The sequence below is a fragment of the Scardinius erythrophthalmus genome (genome assembly GCF_964197995.2).
Source record: "Scardinius erythrophthalmus genome assembly, chromosome: 1".
Taxonomy (NCBI): Eukaryota; Metazoa; Chordata; class Actinopteri; order Cypriniformes; family Leuciscidae; genus Scardinius; species Scardinius erythrophthalmus.
In genome coordinates this window covers 11,657,248-11,681,960 of record NC_138221.1, presented here as the reverse complement: position 1 = coordinate 11,681,960, position 24,713 = coordinate 11,657,248, and the positions used below count along the sequence as shown (strand labels likewise).

Sequence of the window (24,713 nt, the reverse complement as noted above, 5' to 3'; positions counted from 1 at the left end):
CAACACCCGCCCCGGCTCCAGCTTTTAGATGGATGGGTGGGCCAAGTGAAACTCCTAGTTTTAACATTAGCACAACATACACAACAATTAAAATATAACCTATTTGAGGTTCCTAGAACAATAAATATGCAACATGCCAAGCCTAGTCAAAGTTTAGGTAATATTAAATAGTCTTTAAAATACAAAACTGGATGTGCTCTATCAGCATAATTGTGTAATCAGTGGCTGTTGGATGCAATGCAGTACTAACTAATTCATTAATTACTGTAATTTAATAACTTTTTATTCTAAAAGTAAAATAAGGAATTACTCTTTAAAAATAGTACAGTAATCTTATTACACTGTTGAAGATGTAATTAGTAGCTTTTAGTAGAATAAAGTAAAAGTTACGAGAATACCTAGTCTTCTGTGTTTTTATTTCAGTGTTTTGGAAATTTTTATTTTTTCTTTAGTAAGGAAATGGTCAAACATGGATCTAAACATAATAGAAGCTTTCTAATTTTATCTGGGGTTTCAACAAAAGGAAATTCTACAGGTGCTAATCTACCGACATGCCTTTACTATTTGTCTTAGGACGCTACAGAATATTGAGCCGGACTTTACCGGCCAAAACACTTTTCAGACTGGATGGAGGTGATCCTCCTCTGCTTATTCTGACTATTTTGTGCTTCACTTGAAAAAGTTCCTTTCACCTTTAGTAACTGGAGTCACTTCAGTTCTAAAATAATAACAATGGAAGGCTACTAGTAAAGCTGAATCTGCGTGGCCCTGATTGGCTGCGGGGGTGTCCCGTACACGATATTTTTTTTCCCAGGAGGGTAGGGAAAGACTCATTAATATTCATTAGGGAAGTCATCACTGATTGGTCTTTACCCCAGTGACGGGTAGGTTTAGGGGCGGGGTTGGGGTAGGTCATCACATAGACCCCAGTGACGGGTAGGTTTAGGGGCGGGGTTAGGGGTAGGTCATCAGACCAATCAGTGATGACTTCCCTAATGAATATTAATGAGTCTTCCCCTACCATCCTGGGAAAAAAAATATCGCGTCCCGTACGCGCGTGCGTTGGCGGCCGATGACGTCACCGCTCGCTCGCGCCGTCTCTCTTCCCTCATTGAGAGTTTCAGCGTCGTCGAGTCTTCTGAGGAGAGGAGAGCAGTTCACGGTATTTCTCATATACAACCATCACACACACTTTATAGAGTTTGATTAAGCGACAGGCTCATTTCTGTATTGTTTTCATCGATCACAGCGATACTTGTGCGTCTTTTCTGGCGTCTTCCATCTGAAATAAACATTTAGTGCAGCAGCAGCGAGCATGAGGAGAATATGTTGAGTTCATTCAGACCTGAGCGAGTTTGTGTTCGTTTGTGTGATTGTCTCGATGTTTGGAGTGAGAACTGTTACTGAATGTCAAGTTAAAGTTTGAGATCTGTGAGGGGAATTGATAGGAATAAATGTTTACCTTTATTTCTTTGTCGACATTTATCTTTGGCAGATTACTGTATGAGTAACGAACGAGGGAAATCTCAAATCTATACATCCATGGGAATATAGGCTAGAATAAAGTTTGACACGTTACATTTTCTTTTATTTTTAAGAGTATTATGATCATTGTCAGTTTCTGTACAAATCTGTAACATTATTCATGTATCCTGACTCAAATAATGTGTTTCTAACAACACTCATAAAGTGAGATGATCTGCTGATGATCATGAATGGCTTATTGAATGTGTTAGTCTGAGGCATGACAGTTCCTGTTTTCACCTCATTTATTATGCTGATGTCTTCAGATCTTCTGTAAATTGACACTTAAAGCTCTTTTCATTGGTGTCAACAGACTGATGTTCTATGTGTTTGCGTTTTCTACTTAGGTAAAGTTGGTTTTATATCGCACATTCGCGGACTTCCGCGTTCAATAACTCGTGAACTAAAAGTTGTTACTGCACAAATGACGCCAAACCAGGGCTGGACTGGGACAAAAAATCGGCCCTGGCATTTTGGCCCATACTGGCCCACTACATGATATGATCATAAACACCACACATCTTTGCACGCCATTGAATATGTCTTATAACAACTCCTTTTCCTTAAAACCGCTAATGCCATGTAATGAGTGAGTAGTAGGAACGAGTGAGAGTTAACAAATGAAATAACAAAACAAAAAATTGTAATTTATTAAAACAATTTACTATAAAAAAAACTAGGGCTGCAACTAACGATTATTTTGATAATCGATTAATCGGACGATTATTTTTTCGATTAATCGTATAAAAAGTTTTTTAACAATTCAATTTGATTTTTTGCTTATAACTAAATAAAACCCTAAATCAGGGTATTTGTGTAAAAGTGTAGGCTACTTTAAAAAGTGCAAAAGCCACACATTGAGTTTTACTAATATAATCTTTAATTTTTACATTTTAAACCTTAAAACACAACGTGTGTCCAGTTTTTAAACAGTAAAACTTATTTAAATATCCAAAATATAAATAAACTAAACAAAATATTGAGTTATGCTGCTCATATAAACTTCACATTATGAAATTAGGACACAAACATGTTTGTAATAAGATATTAAGCAGCAGATTTTGAATTCCAATGTAGAATGCGGTGATAACAGACCGCTGCGAAGTAACGTTATAACACACCGTTGCCATGAAAAACAGAGCGTTGCTATGGACGAAGGATTCTAATCGTAGAGACGGAACAGACTATTTTCTTTAGCGGAAGCAATACAATAATTTTTAAATCAATAAACTCCTTTTTAAATCAATATTTTGTGTCAAATTATTGATTTATTTGGTGGGTAGCCATGTAATAAGCGGGATAATGTAGGCTAACTTAGAGCGAGGCAGTTGAAATAGCGAATACAACACCCACAGGCTGATCGGGACCCCGACGCGAAGCTCTACATTATCCCTTACATTGTAACGTTAGACAAATGCTATAAAAAGAGAGCGGAATGGCGGTAACGTTAACTTACGCAGCAAGCTAACAGGCTTGGTTAAAAGGACAAGAATTATGCATTAGTGCACAAGCATTCGCTGAAAACCACTGACTACAGTGACTAAACAACAATATTTTAATGCTGCTGTTATTAACTGCCTTTATATTTAGTGCTTCACTTTGTAAACACCATTTAATTTAACCTATTTCTGCGCTATTTTAATCCATCACTTATGTTGCTAGCGAACTGATTGCGCTACCTGATGCTCGATACAAAATTGATCTAGTGAGACTGTCCCGAAGTTAGTAGGGCTGCAACAAACGATTATTTTGATAATCGATTAACCTAACGATTATTAGAACGATTAATCGTCTAATCGTCGATTATTTCGCCGACTAATCAGTAGGTTTGGAACGATTATTCAGCTCAGTTAAAACGCTGAGTTATACATATTCTAACTGTAATATAAAAAAAGAAAATCACTTCAGCTTTTGAAATTGTTGTTTTAGTGAACTTTGAGCCAACTAAACAGGTCATTCTCTTTAAGTTTTCAGATTTCACTCAACTCAAATCACACACAAATGCTCTCTAAGCATTGTTTAAATATTCGGTTCACTTTCAATAGAAAAAAATAAACAAAAATGAATCAGCTGCAATACACAACTTAATCTACAAACAATTATTAGCCTATAAGTTGACCTGAGTTAAGTTGAAATTATAAAATTGACATGACAATTGAGCTAACAGAGACATTCTCATTCACCTTTTAATTAACAGTTTGAAAAAGTAACTGACATGATATTCTTCATAATACCTAATAGTGTTACAATAATAAAAACAGCCCTGACTCCTAAGCTCAATCAAGCTTTATTCTATGCAAAAATAAATCATCACATTACTGTAATTATTATTGTTCATATTATTGCTATTATTAGTAGTATTGCATTCTCTAATACAGAGATTTACTGCTAGTTATTTAGCTCCAGCTGGAGAACATTCACCTCTCACCGGCTCGTCTTGTGCTTTTACATGCATGTTGTGCTCCCGTGAAAAGCAAGTTCCACCTTGCATGTATTGCACATGACAGTATTCTTGGTTTGAAGTTTTGTGTAACTTTCACATACCTAGCTAGTTCGGACTCGTTTGCACTCCGTCATAATTCGCGCTGTGTTTTCTTCTACCACAATAACATTTGTAACGGCTGCATTACACTCTAGCGCTACAGTGCCGTAGCAGTCAATTTGCCATATTGCAGGCCCTTACATTAGGTCACGTGGGATCAAACGACTACTCGACAACAAGATATTTTGTCGACAATGTCGACTAATCGTTTCAGCCCTAGAAGTTAGTAAACAAAGCTGTTTACACTGTAGTATTGAATTAAACTAGACTATACCATTTTCATATCTTCATATAATGAGGATATACAGTTTTTGCTCGCCGTGCTGATGTTTCACCTTCATCCGTGACACCAACGTCTTTCCTCTTCATGTGTTCGTGCATCACTGTGGTACTTCCATGCCCCACAAGCTCAGCTTTGCATAACTTCCAGATTCCAGATTTAATGTAAAATGCTCCCATGCCTTAGATGTCTTTTTCACCGATTACTCTGCCATTTCGCGTGTGACTGTGTTGTCATGAAATTGACGTCATCAGTAACGCTCCCCGTGATGTGAGCAGACCAACTAATCGACAATGACATTGGTTGACAACGATTTTCATAATCGATTATTATCGATTTTATCGATTAGTTGTTGCAGCCCTAAAAAAAACTATACTCAGAGTGATGAATCCTAAAACTAGCTATAAGTTGCACTGGCATAGCAATGCAGTGTTTCTCACAGGATTTTTAGTAAAACTGTGGTGGGTGGACCTCGGGTCCTCTAGGGGGGTTTGGGGGCATTAGGGCTGCACGATTTGGGGAAAATGTCATATTGCGATAATTGAGGTCAATATTGCGATTGCGATATAATTAACAAATGGTTTCATGTGTCAACTTGCTTGGTTCTCAAGGAAAATAAATGCACACACAGAGTAGTGATAATCTGCCTAAAGAAAAAAGTTTGTTAGTCAAGAGCTGTGAGTGTTTTTCTCTGTTCCCTTTGTTCAGATATAATTAGTGGCTACTGTGTACTGTCCCTTTAAGACCAGCCGCTGCTGTCAGAGACGCGGATCTCACGCGCCTCATTCTCTCACGAGTCATCACACATATTCTGGCATGCTGTTTTGTGCGCACGCACGCACGATATTAGCGCGAGTCTTTCTGTGTGTCACAGTCAGGACATTCACAGGCGTTCATTTTGGCATATATGTGTGTTGTTCGTTCTACCACGAAAGAGAACTTGATACTGGCGCGCTGTCTACTGGCGTGCTGTCTGTATGATACTGGCGCGCGTCTATCTGTGGGTCGTGTGTGTGTCAGGAGGGCATTCACAGGCAGCGCGTTCTTTTTTGTCTTATCGCGCATGAATGGTTTAAAAGCATTTGCATGAATAAGAGCGGGATCATAACACTAGCCAAAGGATGACAAAAATTAACAGATGCTGCGTTAATTGCAGTAACAGTGCTAATTTGTTTATTTAATATAAAATCGCAGCAAGTTTGCGTCATATAATCGCGTAGGCTTGACATCGCGATTGCGATACGATTAATCGTGCAGCACTAGGGGCCATGCTCCCCCGTAAGAAAATTTTGTGCATTTTAATTAGGGCTGGGCGATAAAACGATAACGATAATTATTGCAATATATTTTTTCGCGATAAAACGATATCAAGAGTTCGATGAATGTTCGATAATGTTTATGCGCCAAAAGCGGAACGAAACTCATTTGAACCGCGCGCCACACGGACCGTTTATCCGCTCGGCTCAAAGTCCAAACAGCAGCGCGAGCGCAAGCTCATTAGAGGAGATGCGTTTACTCTGATCGGTCTCGGTCACGAAATCCAGTGAGAAGCGCTTGAATTCAGTGAAGAACGCAATGTCTCTGTGATTTAAACCAGTTTAAAGGCAGATGAAACAGCGCTGACAAACAGGAGAAACACTGTGCGCAGAAGGCTTTTCCGTCTACAAATTACCATCATTTACCATGGATTTACTGTGATGTTAGCCTAGTAATATTAACTGCACCATGAAATGTGGGATATACATATTGAATTGTATTATTATTAATGTAGACGATGTATTAAAGGACTGATGGAATATGATTACAGTATTTAATAATGTATTTAGGCTACTGTTTTTCATACAAATACCATAGAAACCATAAAGTTACATTTTGCCATGATAGTGAGGTTATCATGATCTAAATGCATGATACTGGATGACCAATGGTTAAGTTTAATAAAACTCAAACAGTCAGAATATTACATTTTACCAAATAAAAATTAGCACATGCAGAAACTAAGAAATTAATTGTCCAATAAAGATATTTATTTTGTTAAGGAAAAATGACAAATGTTTGAATGTTCTACCTCAGATTTGTGAAATGTTCACCAGTTTGGCAAGTGTTTGTCCTTATATGTTCTGACAATAAAGAGTAGTTTGAGGGTGTATTCACACCTGCCTCGCTTGGTTCGATTGAATCGAACTCTAGTTCGTTTCCCCCCTTGGTGCGGACCTTTTGGGCAGGTGTGAATACAGCAATCGAACTCGGGTGCGGACCAAACAATCGAACCGAGACCCAGCTGAAGAGGTGGTCTCGGTACGGTTCCAAACGAACTCTGGTACGGTTCGTTTACGGTGTGAACATGAACCGACCCAACTGCAGAAAACTGCGTCTTTTTATTTGACTGCTCTTATGAGGATATTTACAAAACGGACATTTTGGCATAATGGTGTCTAAAGCGAGCGAGCTAGAGCGCGCGCACGGCAGAGAGAGGGAGCGAGAGACCTTGCGTGTGTGTGCCGTGCCTCACGAAGCGCATGTAAAGACCCAAGTCAGTGCGGGCGGGCTTTTATCTATACCAGATAGTTTCTTCATATTGCGTTTGTAGAGAATAACACCAAATCAGTAAAATAACAAATATTAGGCTACATTACGAAATATCTCCATGCTGAGCCTTTTTGTGCACTTCCTGCTTTTCCCTGCTTGAGAATTCCTGTCCAATGAATGGACGACCTTATCACACGTGTGGTTTTGTTTACACATTTTGGTTCACTTGCAAAAAGAACAGTGTGAAAGCGAACCGTACCAAACAAAAAAAAACAACATTCTATTTGGTCCGGACCAAAGTAAGTGAACTATAGGACTTTCCTGGTGTGAATACACCCTGAAACCACAATTACGCTCTGGTTTCTACAACTTTCACTTAGGAGCAAAAATCTGCCTTTAAACTTGAAAGAAATAAAGATTTGACTTTTATTGTGATAATTATCGATATCGACTGATATAAAAAAATTATCGTGATATTTTTTTTTTTTGCCATATCGCCCAGCCCTAATTTTAATGTTAAATTCATCAATCTGGTGCACTTTGAGAGTTCAAAATTAAAAGCTCCAACCCATATTCGGTGTGCAAATTAAACAAAGAAAAACTCAATCCTCTTTTAGTTAATCTGTCTACATTACTCTAATGATAGTTATAATATTAATCCCATGGTATAATATCCATAGGCCATGTTCTAAAACAAATGCACTGAGAAATAAAGGAAACTTTCATAATTAATTTTGTACTAATTTACTTGAAAGTGATAAGCACATGATCTTTTATTTGGATGGAAACTGCATCAAGCTTTTGTTTTGGCGGAACAAAATCAAAATTGATTTTGGTTTACAAAGGCGTCTCATTTCAATTCTAGTAAAATTCGGTAATCGTTTAGGCAGCAGGTATAAGGCTGCTGCGGCGCTGACTGTCACTTTAAGGGATTTTTTTCTCGATTGATTACATTCACTTATTCTCACCAATAAAGTTATTTTGACAATTGTGTGTAAATTTATCTATTCGGGCGCAAAGAAGATGCAAAAGATAACTCACGCACTGTTTCATGCGCACGAAAACTAAACGCGTTATTTTTAATAGAGCTGCCACATGCAATTGACACTTTTCACACTCCCTCACGCCACACATCCAATTTCTCACGCACTGAAAAATCGCGAAGCAAAGAGAACACGGAGACCGACAGACTAGACAGAGCAGGTTGCTTATGATATAAAAAAAAATCTCAGCTCTCAGATTCTGTCAATTTTATTACGAAATTCAAACAATAAACACCGTTTTGGCGTTTGTAAATGTGACATGAAAGATCCCTAGCGGCACGTGAACCGCAGCTAGGCTATAGCTAATAGTAAATAAACACGAATGAACAATGTTAAAAGAAACCGTACAACTTACCGAAATGTAGGGCTGGGTACCGAGTTCGATACTTTTTAGGTACCGACCGAATTGCCTCGGGTAGTATCGAGTATCGAAAAATGCAGTGCAGTATTAGCGGTAAAATTAATTGCTGCAAAGACCGGTACCGCGACAGATATGATGAAGCCCTTGACAGTGCACGGAGTAAACATAAGAGCAGAAAGTTGCTCCGTCTTCGACTGGTAAATGAAGAGATACCTTGTTGATCACTCTGACAGTGTTTATATTGCAATAATGACCTGCTGAATGTACACTGCCGTTCAAAAATGTGTTGGTCAGAATTTGTTTTAGTAAGCATTAAAGTGATCAAAAATGACCTTAAAACACGTGTAATGTTACAAAAGATTTCCGTTTCAAATAAATGTTGTTCTATTGAAAATTGTATCCATCAAAGAATCATGAAAAAATGTATCATGGTTTCCAAAAACTGTTTTCATATTTCTGAAGGATCCTGTGACACTGAAGTAATGATTTTGAAAATTTAGCTTTGACATCACAGGAATAAATTACATTCTGAAATATATTCAAATAAGATTTTAAATTGTAATACTATTCCACAATATTACAAGTTTTACTGTATTTTTGATCAAACAAATTCAGCTTTGGTGAGCATGAGCATGAGCTCAACAAAAAAATATGTTGTTCCTTATGTATATGTAAGGAATATTTTGTTCCTTTGTGCTTTTTTTGTTCCTTTGTGCACTGGCAAAGGAGCATGATTCAAACTGAAAAAATAAAACCAAAGTTTTTCTGAGGTAATGTGTTATGTAATCTTGTTAAAATGGATTTCATAAAATTGGTATCGAAAAAAGTATCGTTCAGGAACCGGTATCGAAATCAAGGTATCGGTATCGGTATCGAATTTTTTTTGAACGATACCCAGCCCTACCGAAATGTATATTCACCATACATAATATCGATCAATCAGTGTTTTTCAACCGCGGAAAGGGTCAATGAAACAGCTGGAGAACAATTGTCACATAACATTTACCTCATAAGCTATTTGATGACCATAATATAGGCTATAGCACGTTAGTTGGCTAGAAAAAAGATCTATAGAGAGTATTTTGATAAACATACGTGTAGGCTACTATATTACATATTTATAATATTTTTACTTATCATTAAATAAAGTTGTTATTATAATAAAAAACGCATTATATTTAATTTGAGTTATTTTTAACCTTAAATAATACTACCAGCTGATAGGGCTCTCTGTATGTTTACTGTGAGATTTTTTTTCTTGAGTAAAATTAATGCCTATCTTGTGTACCTGATATTTATCCAAATTAGTCAATTAAATCAAATCACAAGAACTGTTGAACTGAATTGAAATCCTGAAATTTGTTTCAAGCAATAATAAAAAACGGAGCTTATCAGAAATTGCACCATATAAACATTGTAACATGTTGTCACTAAACCTAATACAATTCAGTTTAGTTACTAAAATGTTTTGACAATCACAATACACTTATTGTGATGCAAGATTATTATTTTTTACAGTTAAAAAATTCAGTTAAATATGAAGGAAAAACAGCGCTGGAAATAACCCCCCCCCCCCCCCAACAACAACAACAACAAAAAATCATCTGAGTGTCCCGGTTTTTCACAGATCAAAGGTGGCAACCCTACACACAACACGCATAACGCGTCTAATTCGCAAACTAATGACTCCTTTGAACCGATTAATTTTAATGAATGGTTAAAACAACTGATCTTGAACTCAGGAGACATCTGAATCGGTGTATAACTAATCAGTAACACTTTACAATAAGGTTCTATTTATTACATAAATTACATAAAAAGTACAGTTTGCTCAAGCTTAAGTTTTAAAATAAATAAAACCACGTTTTTTTTTGAAAAGCATTTGACTACATTTTTCCAAACAGTGCTATCAAGAATCGATAAGAGAATCGTTAAAGAATCGGATCGATAATTAGAATCGTCAGTGGCATTATTATTGATAAAATCTTATCAATTCCCATCCCTATGTGAAGACAGTAAAATTATAATCAAACATTAAAGAACATACATGTTTTTTTTAATAGTTTTTTTGAGAGTTAAAAGATTAAAACATTTTGCTAACTTGAGGTCTTGTCACTGTCAGTCTTTTTACATCAGTGCAAAACTAGGGTATGCAGATTAACCCTCTATTGCACGCATTATTAATTAGACATTGTAAAAAATGTTTTGCATGTTTTTATTACTTAACATGAGCTAAATAACAGATATATATAAAAAAAATCTAAAAAAAAGTTTAAAGGGGGGTCGTTGGTAAATTGTTGCCATATGGCAACAATATGCAATCGTGGAAAGTACCATAAAATAAAAAAAAAATTAAAAAAACTAATTTTATTTAAAACAAGACTCAACAAATCCATCTCATACTTAGTGAAATGTTTAAACAAACATTTATACAGTAAAAACATTATATAATTTCAACAGTTATCTGAAATGTCTGGTAATAATAACCAGGAACCTGGAACCTGTCTCACTGAAATACACTATTCATTCGTTTCATTTCATTTAGTCATTTTTTTTGCTGTTTCATTTCATTTAATTCTCTTCATGACTTGTGAAAGTCAGTGAAGCAGAGGAAAACTAAACACTTGGAGCACTTGCTTCTTACAATGCCCTTGCATCCTGGCATTTTGCATCTGCCCTTCTCAGATGCATGCAAGGGCCAGTGGTCTGTGCGGTCTCTGCGGACAGGATCTGGCGGGACAAAGCTTTGGGGCCCTCTTTTATTTTTCCCCACCACAACAGCTTGTGGAGATCTAATGTTTTTACCTTTAAAATATAAGCAAAAGTTGTAAACAAAGTCTCAGAGTAGTTTCATGCTATGTAAGTCAATGGGACTCCATTAGGTTGAATGCACCAGGACGTTTCCATAGTTGCATATAGTTGCCATATGGCAACAAATGTATTTTAGCATATTACAAAAAACTTATAAAATCAAAACTGAATTTAATGTTAAAAAATTAAAGTTTACTTACCCCAGATACTGATTTAATTTTTTTATTTGATGAAAATTTTTTCCAAAATTCTGAATAAAAGGCTATCTTCAGGAGCCCCAGACAGTGATGTTTGCATGTCAATGTCCATGAGCAAAAAGGACTGGCAAACAGGATATCCTGGTCATGTGACCTCATAAATTGTATTTTCTTAAAAGTTAAAGCCCCCTTTTCACAACTAACTGTAAAAACATAGATTTTATATCACAGCTTTAAAAAAAAAATAAGATAAAGTAATTGTTGCCATATGGCAACGCTATGCAATAGAGGGTTAAGACCACCATTCATCAGCATGCATTGATTTAATCCCGGCATGTAGAGAAAAAAAAAAAAAAAAAAAAAAAAAGGTGCGACCAAATCATATGCTGGTGCGACCAACTGAGAAAGTTTGATTTCCACTGCGACACATCCACCAAATAAGTTGTCATTTGTCATAGGCTACTGTACAAAAAAAGGGCATGTTGCACATCTAGCTGTAAAATAAATTAAAATGTATTTTTTTGTTCAAATAAGTTATGGTTCCTGCTTTACTATCCATATAGATCCGCCATATAATGAAATTGAAAATACACATTAAGATGTTTATTTTATTACATTTTGTTTACTTGCGGAACTAAGTTTCTCCCGAATTTACCAGGAAGTTAGTATTCCAACGCCACATGCCGAGCTCCGTCTGTTTACTGAAGTCTGTCATGACCGGTATCATTGTAAAGCTCTGAGTCTCCTGCACAAAGTTATGTAACCCAAATATGGGCATTTCCTTTCTATCAGTAACCAATCGTGAATGTCCAAAAGGGGATTTAAAGCTAATGACGATTTCTCATTTAGAGCTGTTTAAATCTTTAACTGCCATTTTCTCAAAATGAGTTTGTCATTCTCCAGTATAAACATCTCAGCCTATGTAGCACCTGTGTACACCAAACTCCCCAGTTATACACTTAGCAGTATTCTGAAGATATTTTCAGAGGGATTTGTTAATAAATCATTCCTGGCATTATGTGACATTTAAAAAAAAAAAAAAATGGCGAAAATCTATTTTTTAAGGCTATCGACAGTATATTTTGATTTTCTAGGACCAGTCCAATAAAGAAATAAATAATACACCCCCAAATTCAGTGATCTTTAACCAGACATTTAGACAAGTTTTTGAACATCATTTTGTGTGCATACAAGGGCAAGGAAACGCAAAAGAGGAGTCAATTCGGTGTACAAGTGCTGTCTGAAACGCACCTCTCTATCTCTCTCCATCTCTCTCTGTCTGCGTGCGCTTCGGGTGAAGATAAGACGTGAGTCCCGATTTTCGCCTCTTCGTCTGCATTTAAAATTGTTTGAATGTGTAAATTGGCACTCAACTTTCACTCAATGATGGTTAAATTTAGCAGTTAATCCATGAATCACATGCGTGCCGAACCGTGGGCCAGCTGGTCCATACGGATCATGGATCAAGTGCGATTGTTTGCACCCCTAATGTATAGGCATTTCATCACCCCTAATTACATTACGCCTGTCAAAAAAGACGTAGTGCTTTCTGCAATTGGGTCGGGTTATGTTCACACCTTAAACAAACCATCACAGAGTTTGTTTGGATCCGGACCGAGACTACCTCTTCAGCCGGGTCTCGGTATGGTTGTTTGGTCCGCACCCGAGTGCGATTGCTGTATTCACACCTGCCCAAAAGATCCGCACCAAGGGGCAAAACGAACTTGAGTTCAATTCAATCGAACCAAACAGGACAGGTGTGAATACACCCTTATAAAAAGGCATACAAATTATTGTAATATTTATACAGGGTTTTTCCTGGCGCAAAATGAGGCGGAGGTGGTAAAATCCTAATAATGTATTTTAATAATAACAAATGTTAATAATGTTAATGTTAAATGTTAAATAATTAAATGTTATTTTTCATAGATCATCATATAGCCTAATGTGTTTTTTGTGGGTGGGGCCTGTACCCCTAGGGGGGTCCGGGGGCATGCCCCCCCTGAAGAAATTTTTGTATATTTTAAAGATAAATTCATTAATCTGGTGCACTTTGAGTCACCCAAATCCACTGTTAAAAATAAAAAAATCCACCCGCAAACCGCCCATATTCTTTGATTTAGATATCTGCATCTGATCACCACATTATAATTATTCAAATTTTCAGTGTTAAGCATGATAATATGGCTACATATCACACTGAAGTTGGCTAATTATAAATGAACATTTATTTAAAATAAAAGTTCTTCTTTTGGCAAAATTACATTTCCTTAATATCCTTAACAGAGGCTTTACTCCATTCAAACTTAAATTGTCAATGTTTCATTACATCACTGTTTGAAAACAGAATATTTTTTTGTACCTTTATAAGGTTTTATTTTATTAAATGTTTGCTCCATCTTTCATTTCAAATTCTTAAATTTAATCAATACATTCAATTAAAATAAGGCATTAGGCTGTTTCCAATCAAATTAAATAATTTACATTGGGAAAAAGTATAACTTTATTAAATTAGATTATTTTAAATATTTTTGAATATACAAATAAGGAATGTTGAAAAGAATGATACTTTATGAAACTAAAACACCAGTAGGAGGCGGCAGGCGACCGTCTTAATGAGCGAGTCATTGAGTCATTCATTCAAACGATTCGTTCAAAAGGCTGATTCATTACGAATGAGGCAGTTTATGAATAGGTAATTGAATCTTTGACTCAACCGATTCGTTCAAAACGCTGAATCATTCAGTGATGAAACATGGCTGAAGTGTTGCTGTGAGTGTTGCGGTTGTTCTGCTGTGATCTTTGTTTGGAATTATTTTCGCTGCTGAAACAGAACAAAAACAGTCATTGCGTCTAAAATGTAAATGACTTAATTTTAACTATTTGTTTATTGAACTGCTATGAAATCAGTCTCGGTTTCAATCTTGATGGCATTCAGGAAAACGAAAGTAGAGTGATGCACGTTCATTGCGTTTTACCGTGATGAGAGTTCCGTGTCTTTCAACAAACTCAACACAAAATTATTTATCTGTCATCCACCCTCGATTAATTGGAATGGAATGTTTTTATTACTTATCCGCGCGCAGCAGCAGCACTATACGGTTTGACTGAGAATGGACACATACGGTAACCGCAACAGAACCGTCACGGTGGAAAAAGTGTATCTGACCATGACTGTCTGTCCGAGTTTTGTCGAGAGCCGGAGGCGGCACGAAATTTGACGGAGGCGGCCGCCTCATAATTCTCTATGCAGGAAAAACCCTGTTATAGAAGTTGTCTACTTTGTTACATCATGGTTGACATTTATGTCCTTTCACTTCATATCTTTCTTGGAATTGTTTTGATGCACTGAAAATGAAATGTCTTTTTCTCTTTCATGTCAGACCTGATGAAAGAGAGCGAGGAGTAATAACCGACACACTTCAGACAATGTCTTTTAAATGCTTTAATCACGGCCGGGAGAGTACTCCACCAGTTCTCAGAGAATCTCCCCCAAGATGAAGCTTTAATCACGGCCGGAGGATCTCAGACAAATTTCAGAGAGAATCCCACCAGTAAACTTTAGAAAATTTGAAAATGAGAGTTTTTCTTTTGATTTCAGACCTGATGGAAGAGAGCGAGGAGAGTGAAGAACTGAGTGAAGTGGAGGAGGAACATCATGTCAAACCTGGAGAAAAACCTTTGAGTCGCTCAAAGACAAAAAATAAAATTTTAAAGAAAAGAAGAGACAATAAAACTTTCACTTGCACTCAGTGTGGAAAGAGTTTATCAAGCAAACAAAATCTTGTGTGTCACATGAGGATCCACACCGGAGAGAAGCCGTTCACATGTGATCAGTGTGGAACGAGTTTCCCACATAAACATACTCTTAATCTTCACATGAGGATCCACACCGGAGTGAAGCCGTTCTCATGTGATCAATGCGGAAAAACATTTCTTAGGTCATCAGCCCTGAAGAAACACCTGACAGTTCATACGAAGGAGAAGCCGCATTCATGTTCTGTGTGTGGAAAGAGTTTTTCAGTGCGGCAACATTTACATAGACATGAGAAAACTCACACTGGTGTAAGAGAGTACATGTGCTTTGAGTGTGAGAAGACTTTTATTACAGCGAACTGTTTAAAACTGCACCAAAGAATTCACACTGGAGAAAAACCTTACAAGTGTTCACACTGTGACAAGAGATTCAGTCGATCAGCAAATCTGAAAATACATGAGAGGTTCCACACTGGAGAAAAACCTTACAAGTGTTCACACTGCGAAAAGAGATTCAGTCAGTCAGAACATCTGAAAAGACACGAGATGACCCACACTGGAGAGAAACCGCACACGTGTGATCAGTGTGGAAAGAGTTTCTCTGTTAAAAGTGACCTGAAGCGACACATGAGGATCCATGCAGTGGAGAAACCACATCACCACAGTCTGAGATCACGGTGAGTAGTTCATCTTTATGAGCTGAGAAACAAAATTTTAAATCTTTAAGTTAGTTTGGCTTGTGTGCTTTTCTTGCTGTAGCTCACCCAGGGCTCTACGCTAACTTTTTTCCCAAGGAGTACATGTGCTCCTAAATGGAAAAATTTAGGAGCACACAAAGAAATATAGGAGCACAGTGAAAAAAGATGATTAAACTGCTCAATTCATATGGATTAGTTTTATGATCTTTTTATGAACTTTTTTTCGAAGCATCAAAGTGGTAGTTGTGTAGGCTGTCAATGGAGGGAAAGAAATCTCTCAATTTCATCAAAAAGTTCTTCATTTGTGTTCCGAAGATGAGTGAAAGTCTTACGGGTTTGGAACGACATGATGGAGAGTAATAAATGACCTAATTTTCTATTTTGGGTGAACTACCCATTTAATAATTATGTAATTATTATTTTTAGCTTACTTCAAAATATATAAAAAGAATGAACACCTCAATAAAGTATAAAGTGCTAAAAACAAAACAAATGCCCGCTTGCTTTTTTCCTTTGCAGTACGTGCAGTAGGCTACATAAAGTTGTCCTCAAAAATGAGTTTTTGTCATCTTCCTGTCCTCAGTGTCGACTGTTTTGGTCGTAATTTCATTTTTCTGCACTTGGTCTTTTGGTGAGACCTAAACGTTGCTAATAAAATTTTGATACTCATTTGCAAGTATTGATAGTGTGCATGAGTTCCTTGTTTTGTATTTTTTGCACTTGGTCTTTTGAGATAATGACTTAAGGCTTCATACTGTGTTGCGTATCTAGCTCACTAAGTGTTTACTTGACTTTTTTTATGGTGTAGGGGCCTGTTTACAACTTTACACCTGGTCACCTCATGCATTTTTACTGATCAAAATGATTCCATTTACACCTAGTCACATAGGCTAAGTGTGTTTTTCACAAAACTGATATAAATCGTAGGGCTGGGTATTGACACAAATTTCACACTTCGATTCGATTTCGATTCAATGTTGATTATGTTGGATATCAGGTACAATACAAATTTTCTCAAGGAAAACAAATCTCTTAACTAATGCTGTAAACTATGGGAGTCAGTTGAGGCCTACTAGGCTTCATTAGGCAACTATAATATTGAAGGTAAAAATTAACTGATTTGTATACAAACACTTAAATTACACTTTTATTTATTTTTTATAATAATAGTTATATGAAATATAAACATTTAAATGGGGGCTGTCATAAAAACCTGCCAAAGTTATTCAAGCATGCATTCAAAATTGGAGAACATTAAAAAAATTATAATGAATATGTAATATGGTGCATATATTTAGCAGAATGCTACTCTCTAGAGTAAATTTTTCTAGCTGACTAACGAGTTTATGGTCACTGGATATGTTTTTTGTGAGGTAAATGTGACGTTTCATGACATTGTTTACAAGCTGATTTACTGACGTCTTTCCACGGAGCGATTCCATGTCACATGATACGGAATTCGATAAGTTGTACTCTACTTTTTAATACACTTTCAGATGCTCATTCATGTTTATTTCGCGGGTAACTGGTATTATTAAGTTGGAAGAGAAGATCATGTTCGCTCTGCGCTGCTGCTGCTCTTGAGCTGAGCTGCACCACAGCGATCTCACGCCACAGCGCCAAAACGGTAGGCTATTTATGTTTTTTGAATTTCATAAGAAAATGGACGTAGCCTAATTTGAAATCTGAGACTTTGTTTTATATCAATAGTAACAAAGCACAAAGATTATTGTGATTTTATTGGATGGGATGCACGCTACAATGTTCATTCATCAACTGGAAATCGAGAAATTGATATTTTTTACCCAGCCCTAATAAATCGGATCTTCTATTCCCCGCTCTATGCAGATTTAATGTAGGCCTATGCTGAGTTCACGTCACCAAAAGCAACAGATATGAGCTGCATTTTATTGATCATAAGCTCATTTCAAAATCAGCAGCGACAGCAGCACTGGTAGCCTAATATAATTTCGTTTCTTTACTATTAATGAATATGATTGTTTGTGTGTTGAGCGTCTACTACTTACTTTCACTTTCATTTGCGGCAGTTTGCGCGTTGGCTTGATGAATAGATCGCTCATCTGTCGTGATGCGTGTTGCAGTAGCGTCATTATATCTGACATAGTTAATAACACGCTCTCACACCTTTATTTTTAGCACTGTTGGGAGGAGTTACTTGACTCTCACTTAAAATCCAGCAGTTCCCGCACATTCCCACACTATTTCAGTGATTGGCTCATTGGTTGCGAATCGTCGCTCTCATTTGAATTAAGTTAAGCGCGTCATCATGTAGCTAATGTTCACATCGCTCAGATCCGTCCTCTTGCTTGCTTTCCATGTGAATTCAATGGAATGCTTCGCTTAATCGCGCTGTTGTTCAGTGTATTGAGAACAGCCCGTCACTCGCGCACTGTGCTCGTAAATTATTTTTCAAGTTCGCACATAACTATTTTAGGCGCAAATGCGAGTGAATTACTCGCACTGTAGAGCCCTGTCACCATAGGGCTGTCGCTATAACCACAATATCGCAATACCGCGCTATTGACAAGCAAACCGCTGAGGAAGGATAACAACCGCAGAAACCGTGGCAACCGCAGTGTTCAGGTTTTTTTTTTAATTTTTATGAGGCTGTGGCCTTCTTGTTTTACAATTTGTCACTGTGCATTCAATGTTAAATAAATTAATGATACAATATGGTTACGACTGTTATTTTCCCGCGAACTGTTGTAGCTGTTTCGTTTGTTTTGAATAGACTGAAACGATGGCAGGCGCTCTCGTCCCAAAACCTAATGTCACGTCGCCAGTTTGGGAACATTTCGGCTTTCAACCCAATGAAAAGGGCGAGCCAGCGAATTTAGATGAGCCCATTTGCAAAATTTGCGGCAAAAAGGTTCCTGTGACACGCGGCAATACATCTAATTTGAGGTGTCATCTCGCTAAATGTCATCCAGCCATTGAAGCGCAGCTTCCCCCTCAAGCATCAGGTCGCGGAGCAACATCAAAAAGAACAGCTGAGACCGGTACCGGCCGACAGTTAGGAGTAGCTGAAGCCTTTGCGAAATCTGTAAAATACAGCCGTGAAAGTAACAGGCATAAATGCCTTACAGACGCTGTAACGCAGTATCTAGTTCAGGAGATGGTTCCATTCAACACGGTGGAGAAACCTGCATTCAAGTCAATGCTTCAAAAATTTGACAAGCAGTACGAGTTGCCGGGCAAAACTTACTTTTCAGAAACTGCTGTGCCGAAAATGTACAGCAGGGTAAAGACATAGATCAAAAGCGAGCCTATGAATGTTGATTACTTTTCTGCCACAACCGATATGTGGTCAAGTGTCAATATGACTCCTTATATGAGTCTAACGGTTCATTATCTCAGCATGGAATGGATTCTGAAATCACGCTGCCTCGAAACAGTGTTTATGCCCGAAAACTACACGTCCGACAATATTTCGTATGCTCTCCGGCACGCATTTGAAGAGTGGTCCCTGGATGAGAAGAAGCTGGCCTGTATCACTACAGACAACGGGCCCAACATCGTTGCAACAGTCAAAAAGTTGAACTGGCCATGGCTGAACTGTTTTGGTCACAATTTACATTTGGCAGTTACAAACGCAATGGCAAGCATAAAGGCCCGCACAGCCCGAGCAATGGGCCTGTGTCACACATTGGTCAGTACATTTTCTCAGAGCTGGTTGAAGAGAAGAGATCTAGCGAAAGCACAAGCGGAACTAACTTCAAATTCCTCAGCATGGCCTCATACTGGTAAGTTATAAATGTAAACTATTTGCTAACTTATTGATCATGTTATTAGGCAATAAATAAAAATGAAATTATAAAAATTAAACAATAAAGCCTACTGTTACTTTAGCATACTTGTCTGTTGCTTGCTGGGTTTAATGTATTTTTTGTTTAAAATAAATATTTTGAAACGAAAATGATTTCAAAAGGGAAGATATATTGAAGAAATAACATTTAGGCTAAGCTTCAGCTCAATTTAACGTCAATATACGCCTATCTGTCTGTGCACATTTAGCCTAATTAATATGCATTATTTTGCAGTCGGGGGAATTTAAATGTATTTTTTGTTTAGAAAAAAATATATTGAAACGGATAAATAATTAAAGATGCAGCCTAGTCTATCATTTATTTTGGTAGGCTACTTAGATGTTGTCCTTGGCTAATTTCTATTCAATGTTTTAACAGCCAATACTCTTTTCAGGATTGCGCTACGAGATGGGGCACCAAACAAAAAATGGTGGAAAGGGTTTTGGAGCAAATCCCGGCTATCAGAAGAGTTTTGGATGACCGCAGACACCAACATCTAAATCCAAGCTGGCAGGACATCGCTGTCCTTGAGTCTGTGAATGCAGCACTTAAACCCGCGGCTGAGTTTACGGATCTGCTGTCTGGCGAAAGCTACGTTACAGTGTCTTCAGTCAAACCCGTCCTGACGCTCCTGACAGAAGATATGCTTAAACCATCAAACGAGGATACCACCTTAACATCGGACATCGGACATGTGTGTGTGTGTGCGTGCTCGCCTGTTCTGGAAGTCGCAGTGACAGAAACAGAAACAGTGATATTCCAGTTTAAGTTTCAAGGGAGTAAAGCTTGTTTATGCCATTAAGAAAAGGAAAATCTGTCGAATAAATTTTGTTTTAAAGAAATGTTCATTTAAAAGCAGCGCTCATTTATCAGTGTATTATGTTACCATTAAAGATGCGCGCATCAACCGTCGCCGAATCCGCTGTTGAAGGTGACGATCATCCATTTATAATCACGCATAACAACAGAATAATCGTAATTTGACCATCGGGTGCAGATACTTAAATCAGAGAAAATTTTTGGGGAGGGTGGATGATTTATTTTTGGCTGCGGATTCGGCATTGGCACTAATCTGCGCATCTCTAAAGCAGTCAAGACTCTGCCAGGCGTTAACAGCTCGCGGTGAAAACAGCTAACGTGGTTTATCAAGTTAGTGGTATTACCTCCTGCATATTCTATTAGTGCGTGACATGAGCGCACACAGCGCGTGTCTTCTGCAGGTCTCCAGGTTGTTCATAAAAGCCGAAATGTGCCCAGATGTAGGCTTTAAAAGTAGTTGGAGCATTTTTAATTTCTCGCACTCGCATCTCACATCCCTCTGCCATTGTATGCTACCGCGACAGATGATGTCAGAAAAGCGTCATTACATTATAATCGGTTATGGTCTATTACTGAACCAATACCGAATCTATAATTTTTGGAACTCGCAATGCCTCGATGCCGCTTTGGGAAGTCCCTGCGTGATTGTGTCTGAAGCACATGTGTCAATTAGTCCAGTGGCGAGAGTGAACGTCACGGGCGGGTGACGTCATGACCAGGAAAGGTTAAAAGCACATCCGGTTGGAACCGCGCTAGCTTCCGTGCCTCAGCAAGCGCTCTGTGTCAAACTGGTTCGGTGTGAAAAGATGGTCTCTCAACAGATTCATACATTTTTGCATAGCTTAGAGGCATGTTGACTGTTAAACTCATCAGTGATCTTGACTTTGAGCTTCACTTTTCATTTCACGTTTGTCTCTCATTTGAAATCTCACTTGCTTTAATGTTTCTTTTAGACGTGATGGACGTGAACAAGAAAGGAAAAACAGAAGCCAATAAATCTGTCTCCTGCCTTTAGTGTAAAAAACGCTTCACGTTTAAATCAAGTCTGAAGATCCACATGAGAGTTCACACTGGGAAGAAGCGGCTCAGGCTTTCACTCTGAAATCACATCATCTCATTCTGGAGAAAGACCATTTAACTTTGATCAGTGCGGTAAACAGTTTCATTGGGCATCAGTCCTGAAGAAACACCTGAATATTCACTCAAAGGAGAAGATTCATTAATAATATTACTGCAGAAAAGACACAACAGTGTGTGTTTCAGTGCTTAAGTCCTTTCCTACAGATGATGAACTTAAAGAGCACCAGAAAATACACACTGGAGAAAAACCTTTGACGTTCAGGAGCTGAAGAACAAGACATAACACTTTTAAGAGAGACATGAAAATGATATACTTTTAACTCGTTCTTCATTGTTTTTCATCAGAACATCTAATTTATCTTCCACTTCTACTCTTCCATGCAAATACAACATAAACTTTCATGTATCTTTGAAACTGGACGCTTTTCTTCTCTTCTTCTCTTGAGATGATTTGGCTCTTATAAGTCAGTAAAGAGAGAGATCTGTCTCAATCGCTTTCACTTTTACTTAATTTTTTGGTATTTGCTTCAAGTAATAATTGATTAAACTCATTTCTCATTTTATCAGCAACTCATTGCTATTGTCCGTTTTTATTTTATGCTCATTCTGCTTGAATCAGGAATAAGTTTAGTTCTGACCTCTTCTCTTTGTCTCACTGTGATTAAGACGAGGATGTGATAGGATGTGAAAGACACTAAAGGACTATGGTAATCAGGACGGCCAGAGGTGATGACATCAACGACCCGCTGATCACAGGCTAATCTAATCAATGGTTGCCCATTGTTCACCTCAACCCTCCATTCATGAGACCAATGTGTGAACGACCATGGACTGCCCAAGGCCACCAAACCAGTTCTGGCTAGAACACAGTAGGAACAAAGAACCCTAAGAAACAGAAATGAAGTAATACATTGAAGAATATTAATTGCAATGTATAATATACAATGCCTCCAAACACCAACTTTTTCTTTATACACTTTGGCTTAGAACCACAAAAATGGACAGAAAACTGTAAGGAACATGTCCTACATATCTCCTTATTCACCCAGGGAACCGTTCACACACAGTGGAAACCACACTGGGAATAACAGCCAATGTAATCTCACCCACTAACACAGAAATGGACATCTGGGTGATACCTCAACCAATTTACATCAAGTTTGGACTCTACGAGTTCAGAACACTGCCACAAGCACTTTGAGAAAAGTTTGGAAAGGAAATAAAGCATTTCCAAGGTTCATTTAACTGTGTATTTTGGGACAATGCAACAAGCTCCACAGGGTGGAAAGGTGGGAAGTGATGGGAGGAATCGTAATCGCCTCCCTAGTAATCACCTCCCTAACTGAATGGAATAAAAGCTTCCCAAGTGAACACACCCTTGCTCCCAGTTTCTGACCTGACGAGGGAAGGAATAACAGCACAACCAAGGTTATACTCTTGCAAGTAAACCTTCACCCACACGGACCTTCAAGCAGCTCAACCGCTTCTGTTGAGGACTTCAGCATTCAACACCTGAGCTGCACGACTCTTGCCTTTGTAACCTCTAGCCTGCAGAGGATCCTGCGGATCGACCTCCGCCTGACCTACAGTTCTCCGGATTACACAAAGACCAGTAGCGAACATCCAGCACTCAGTGCAGCTCTGCAACTGTTGGAAAGCAATCCAGTTTACTCCCACTGCGAACAGAAAGACGTAGCCCATCACAGGGACTGATCAGCCGACCACGTGGAACGTAAATATAAGCTAACCAAACCTCTTCCCAAAGGCCGGGGCATTAGGTTGTTGCTATATGAGATTGCTATTTGTGTAGAGACTGTATCTAGGGTCATCATGTGCAGATAGATACATTAGACACATTATCTGTATTCATAGTAAATGCTTCTCATTCCAGCATCTAGAAAGACCAAAACTGACTCCTCCATAGACTTCTAATCACCCATTCATTGCTTCGTCCAATCCGTTGCTCATCTACTTGGCATTCATTGTTAACGTCCATTTGTGTAGTTGTTTGTAGTTTCTGTTTGATTACTGATTTAATTTTCTTAGTAGTTTAGTCTTCTTCCTTAGTAGTATTTAGTGAGTGTGATATTTTACTCTTGTGTATCTCTTTGCCAATAAATTCATCTTTATTGCAAACTGTGTCATTCTTGTGTTGATAATCAGAGGCTCTACAAGCTCACCAGAATCTCACTAAATCCTTAAGATTGATCAGATGATGAACTTCCTATAATTTATATAATTCTAATTATCTCAACAATCTTCCATGATTGTTTTTTATGGCCCGTAATATAGGAAGGAATCATCTGACACTCTCACACTCGCCTTAGGTGATATGTGACCAAAAACTCAATATTAATATTTAAGACCATACACCACTACACTAACACATTATATTTCACTGCACACATGACTGACACTGAATGAGATTGCTGTCTGTCTACAATATAAATTGTTTCACCCTTGATATCCAGTATCATATATACATTTCAAAGAGTTTGTTCTAGTCAGTTTGATGTTTCATTCACACCATGAGGCTTCATGAAGTCAGAACAATTACTGTAGCGACTAAGTACCACTAAATGCTACCGGTTGATGACTGATAGCTTACTTTCTTACGTGAATTCAATAAGGCTCATGATCACACTCTCATTGTTAACAGTTGAACATTTATTCGTCTTCCTTTTAGACAAACGCCTGTCATTTGAACACAGTAAAAAACTGTTTGTCTCCTCAATCATCCAACACCTGAGTGAGAAACAGTTGACCTTAAATAACCCCAGCCACAGGCAGAACACCCAAACAATGAAAACACCACCCTCCAGTGGTTGGGGGAAAAACTTAAAGAAAAACATGGCTCCTACAATTACTATGAACTTTAAACAACACACAGAGAGCAGCTGGAATAAAGAGAAGTGTGTAATCCGTGTTGGTTTTTGTGTGCGATTATGTTGATGTTTATAGATGTTTTTTCGTTTTGAACAGTATTTGGCCAATATTTTTCATCTACCGTTTATGCACATCTATCGGTTTCAGGCCTAATTCATGTGTGGAAATAAATAAGATATAAATCAGATATGTGCCAATGCGACTGTCATGTAAACAGGCAGAACAGTTCACTCCTAAATGTGCATACACAATCCTGATGGCAGTGTTTTAGCTTGTAGTGTGTAATTTGAGCGAGGAAAATCTGGAAATCTTGCAACACCACCTCATCGATTTCTGCTTCCACTCTGCTTGCACTATACT

The 24,713-nt window shown here is 37.8% G+C and overlaps 1 protein-coding gene across 1 annotated transcript; it reads left to right on the top strand.

Moving 5' to 3' along the window:
* Positions 1-1,037: 1,037 nt before the first annotated feature.
* Positions 1,038-23,600, top strand: LOC308694046 (uncharacterized protein). Its single transcript, XM_081371297.1, has 3 exons — positions 1,038-1,162; positions 14,889-15,720; positions 22,134-23,600. The coding sequence occupies exons 2-3, from the start codon at positions 14,894-14,896 to the stop codon at positions 22,153-22,155; spliced, it is 849 nt and encodes a 282-aa protein (XP_081227423.1). The 5' UTR covers positions 1,038-1,162; positions 14,889-14,893; the 3' UTR covers positions 22,156-23,600.
* Positions 23,601-24,713: the final 1,113 nt, after the last annotated feature.

Excerpts from the sequence above, each read along its gene's own strand:
- LOC308694046 (XM_081371297.1), top strand. The coding sequence starts at position 14,894 with ATGGAAGAGAGCGAGGAGAGTGAAGAACTGAGTGAAGTGGAGGAGGAA. Across the intron at positions 15,721-22,133 it reads CACCACAGTCTGAGATCACG|ACGAGGATGTGATAGGATGT; the intron begins GTGAGTAGTTCA and ends ACTGTGATTAAG.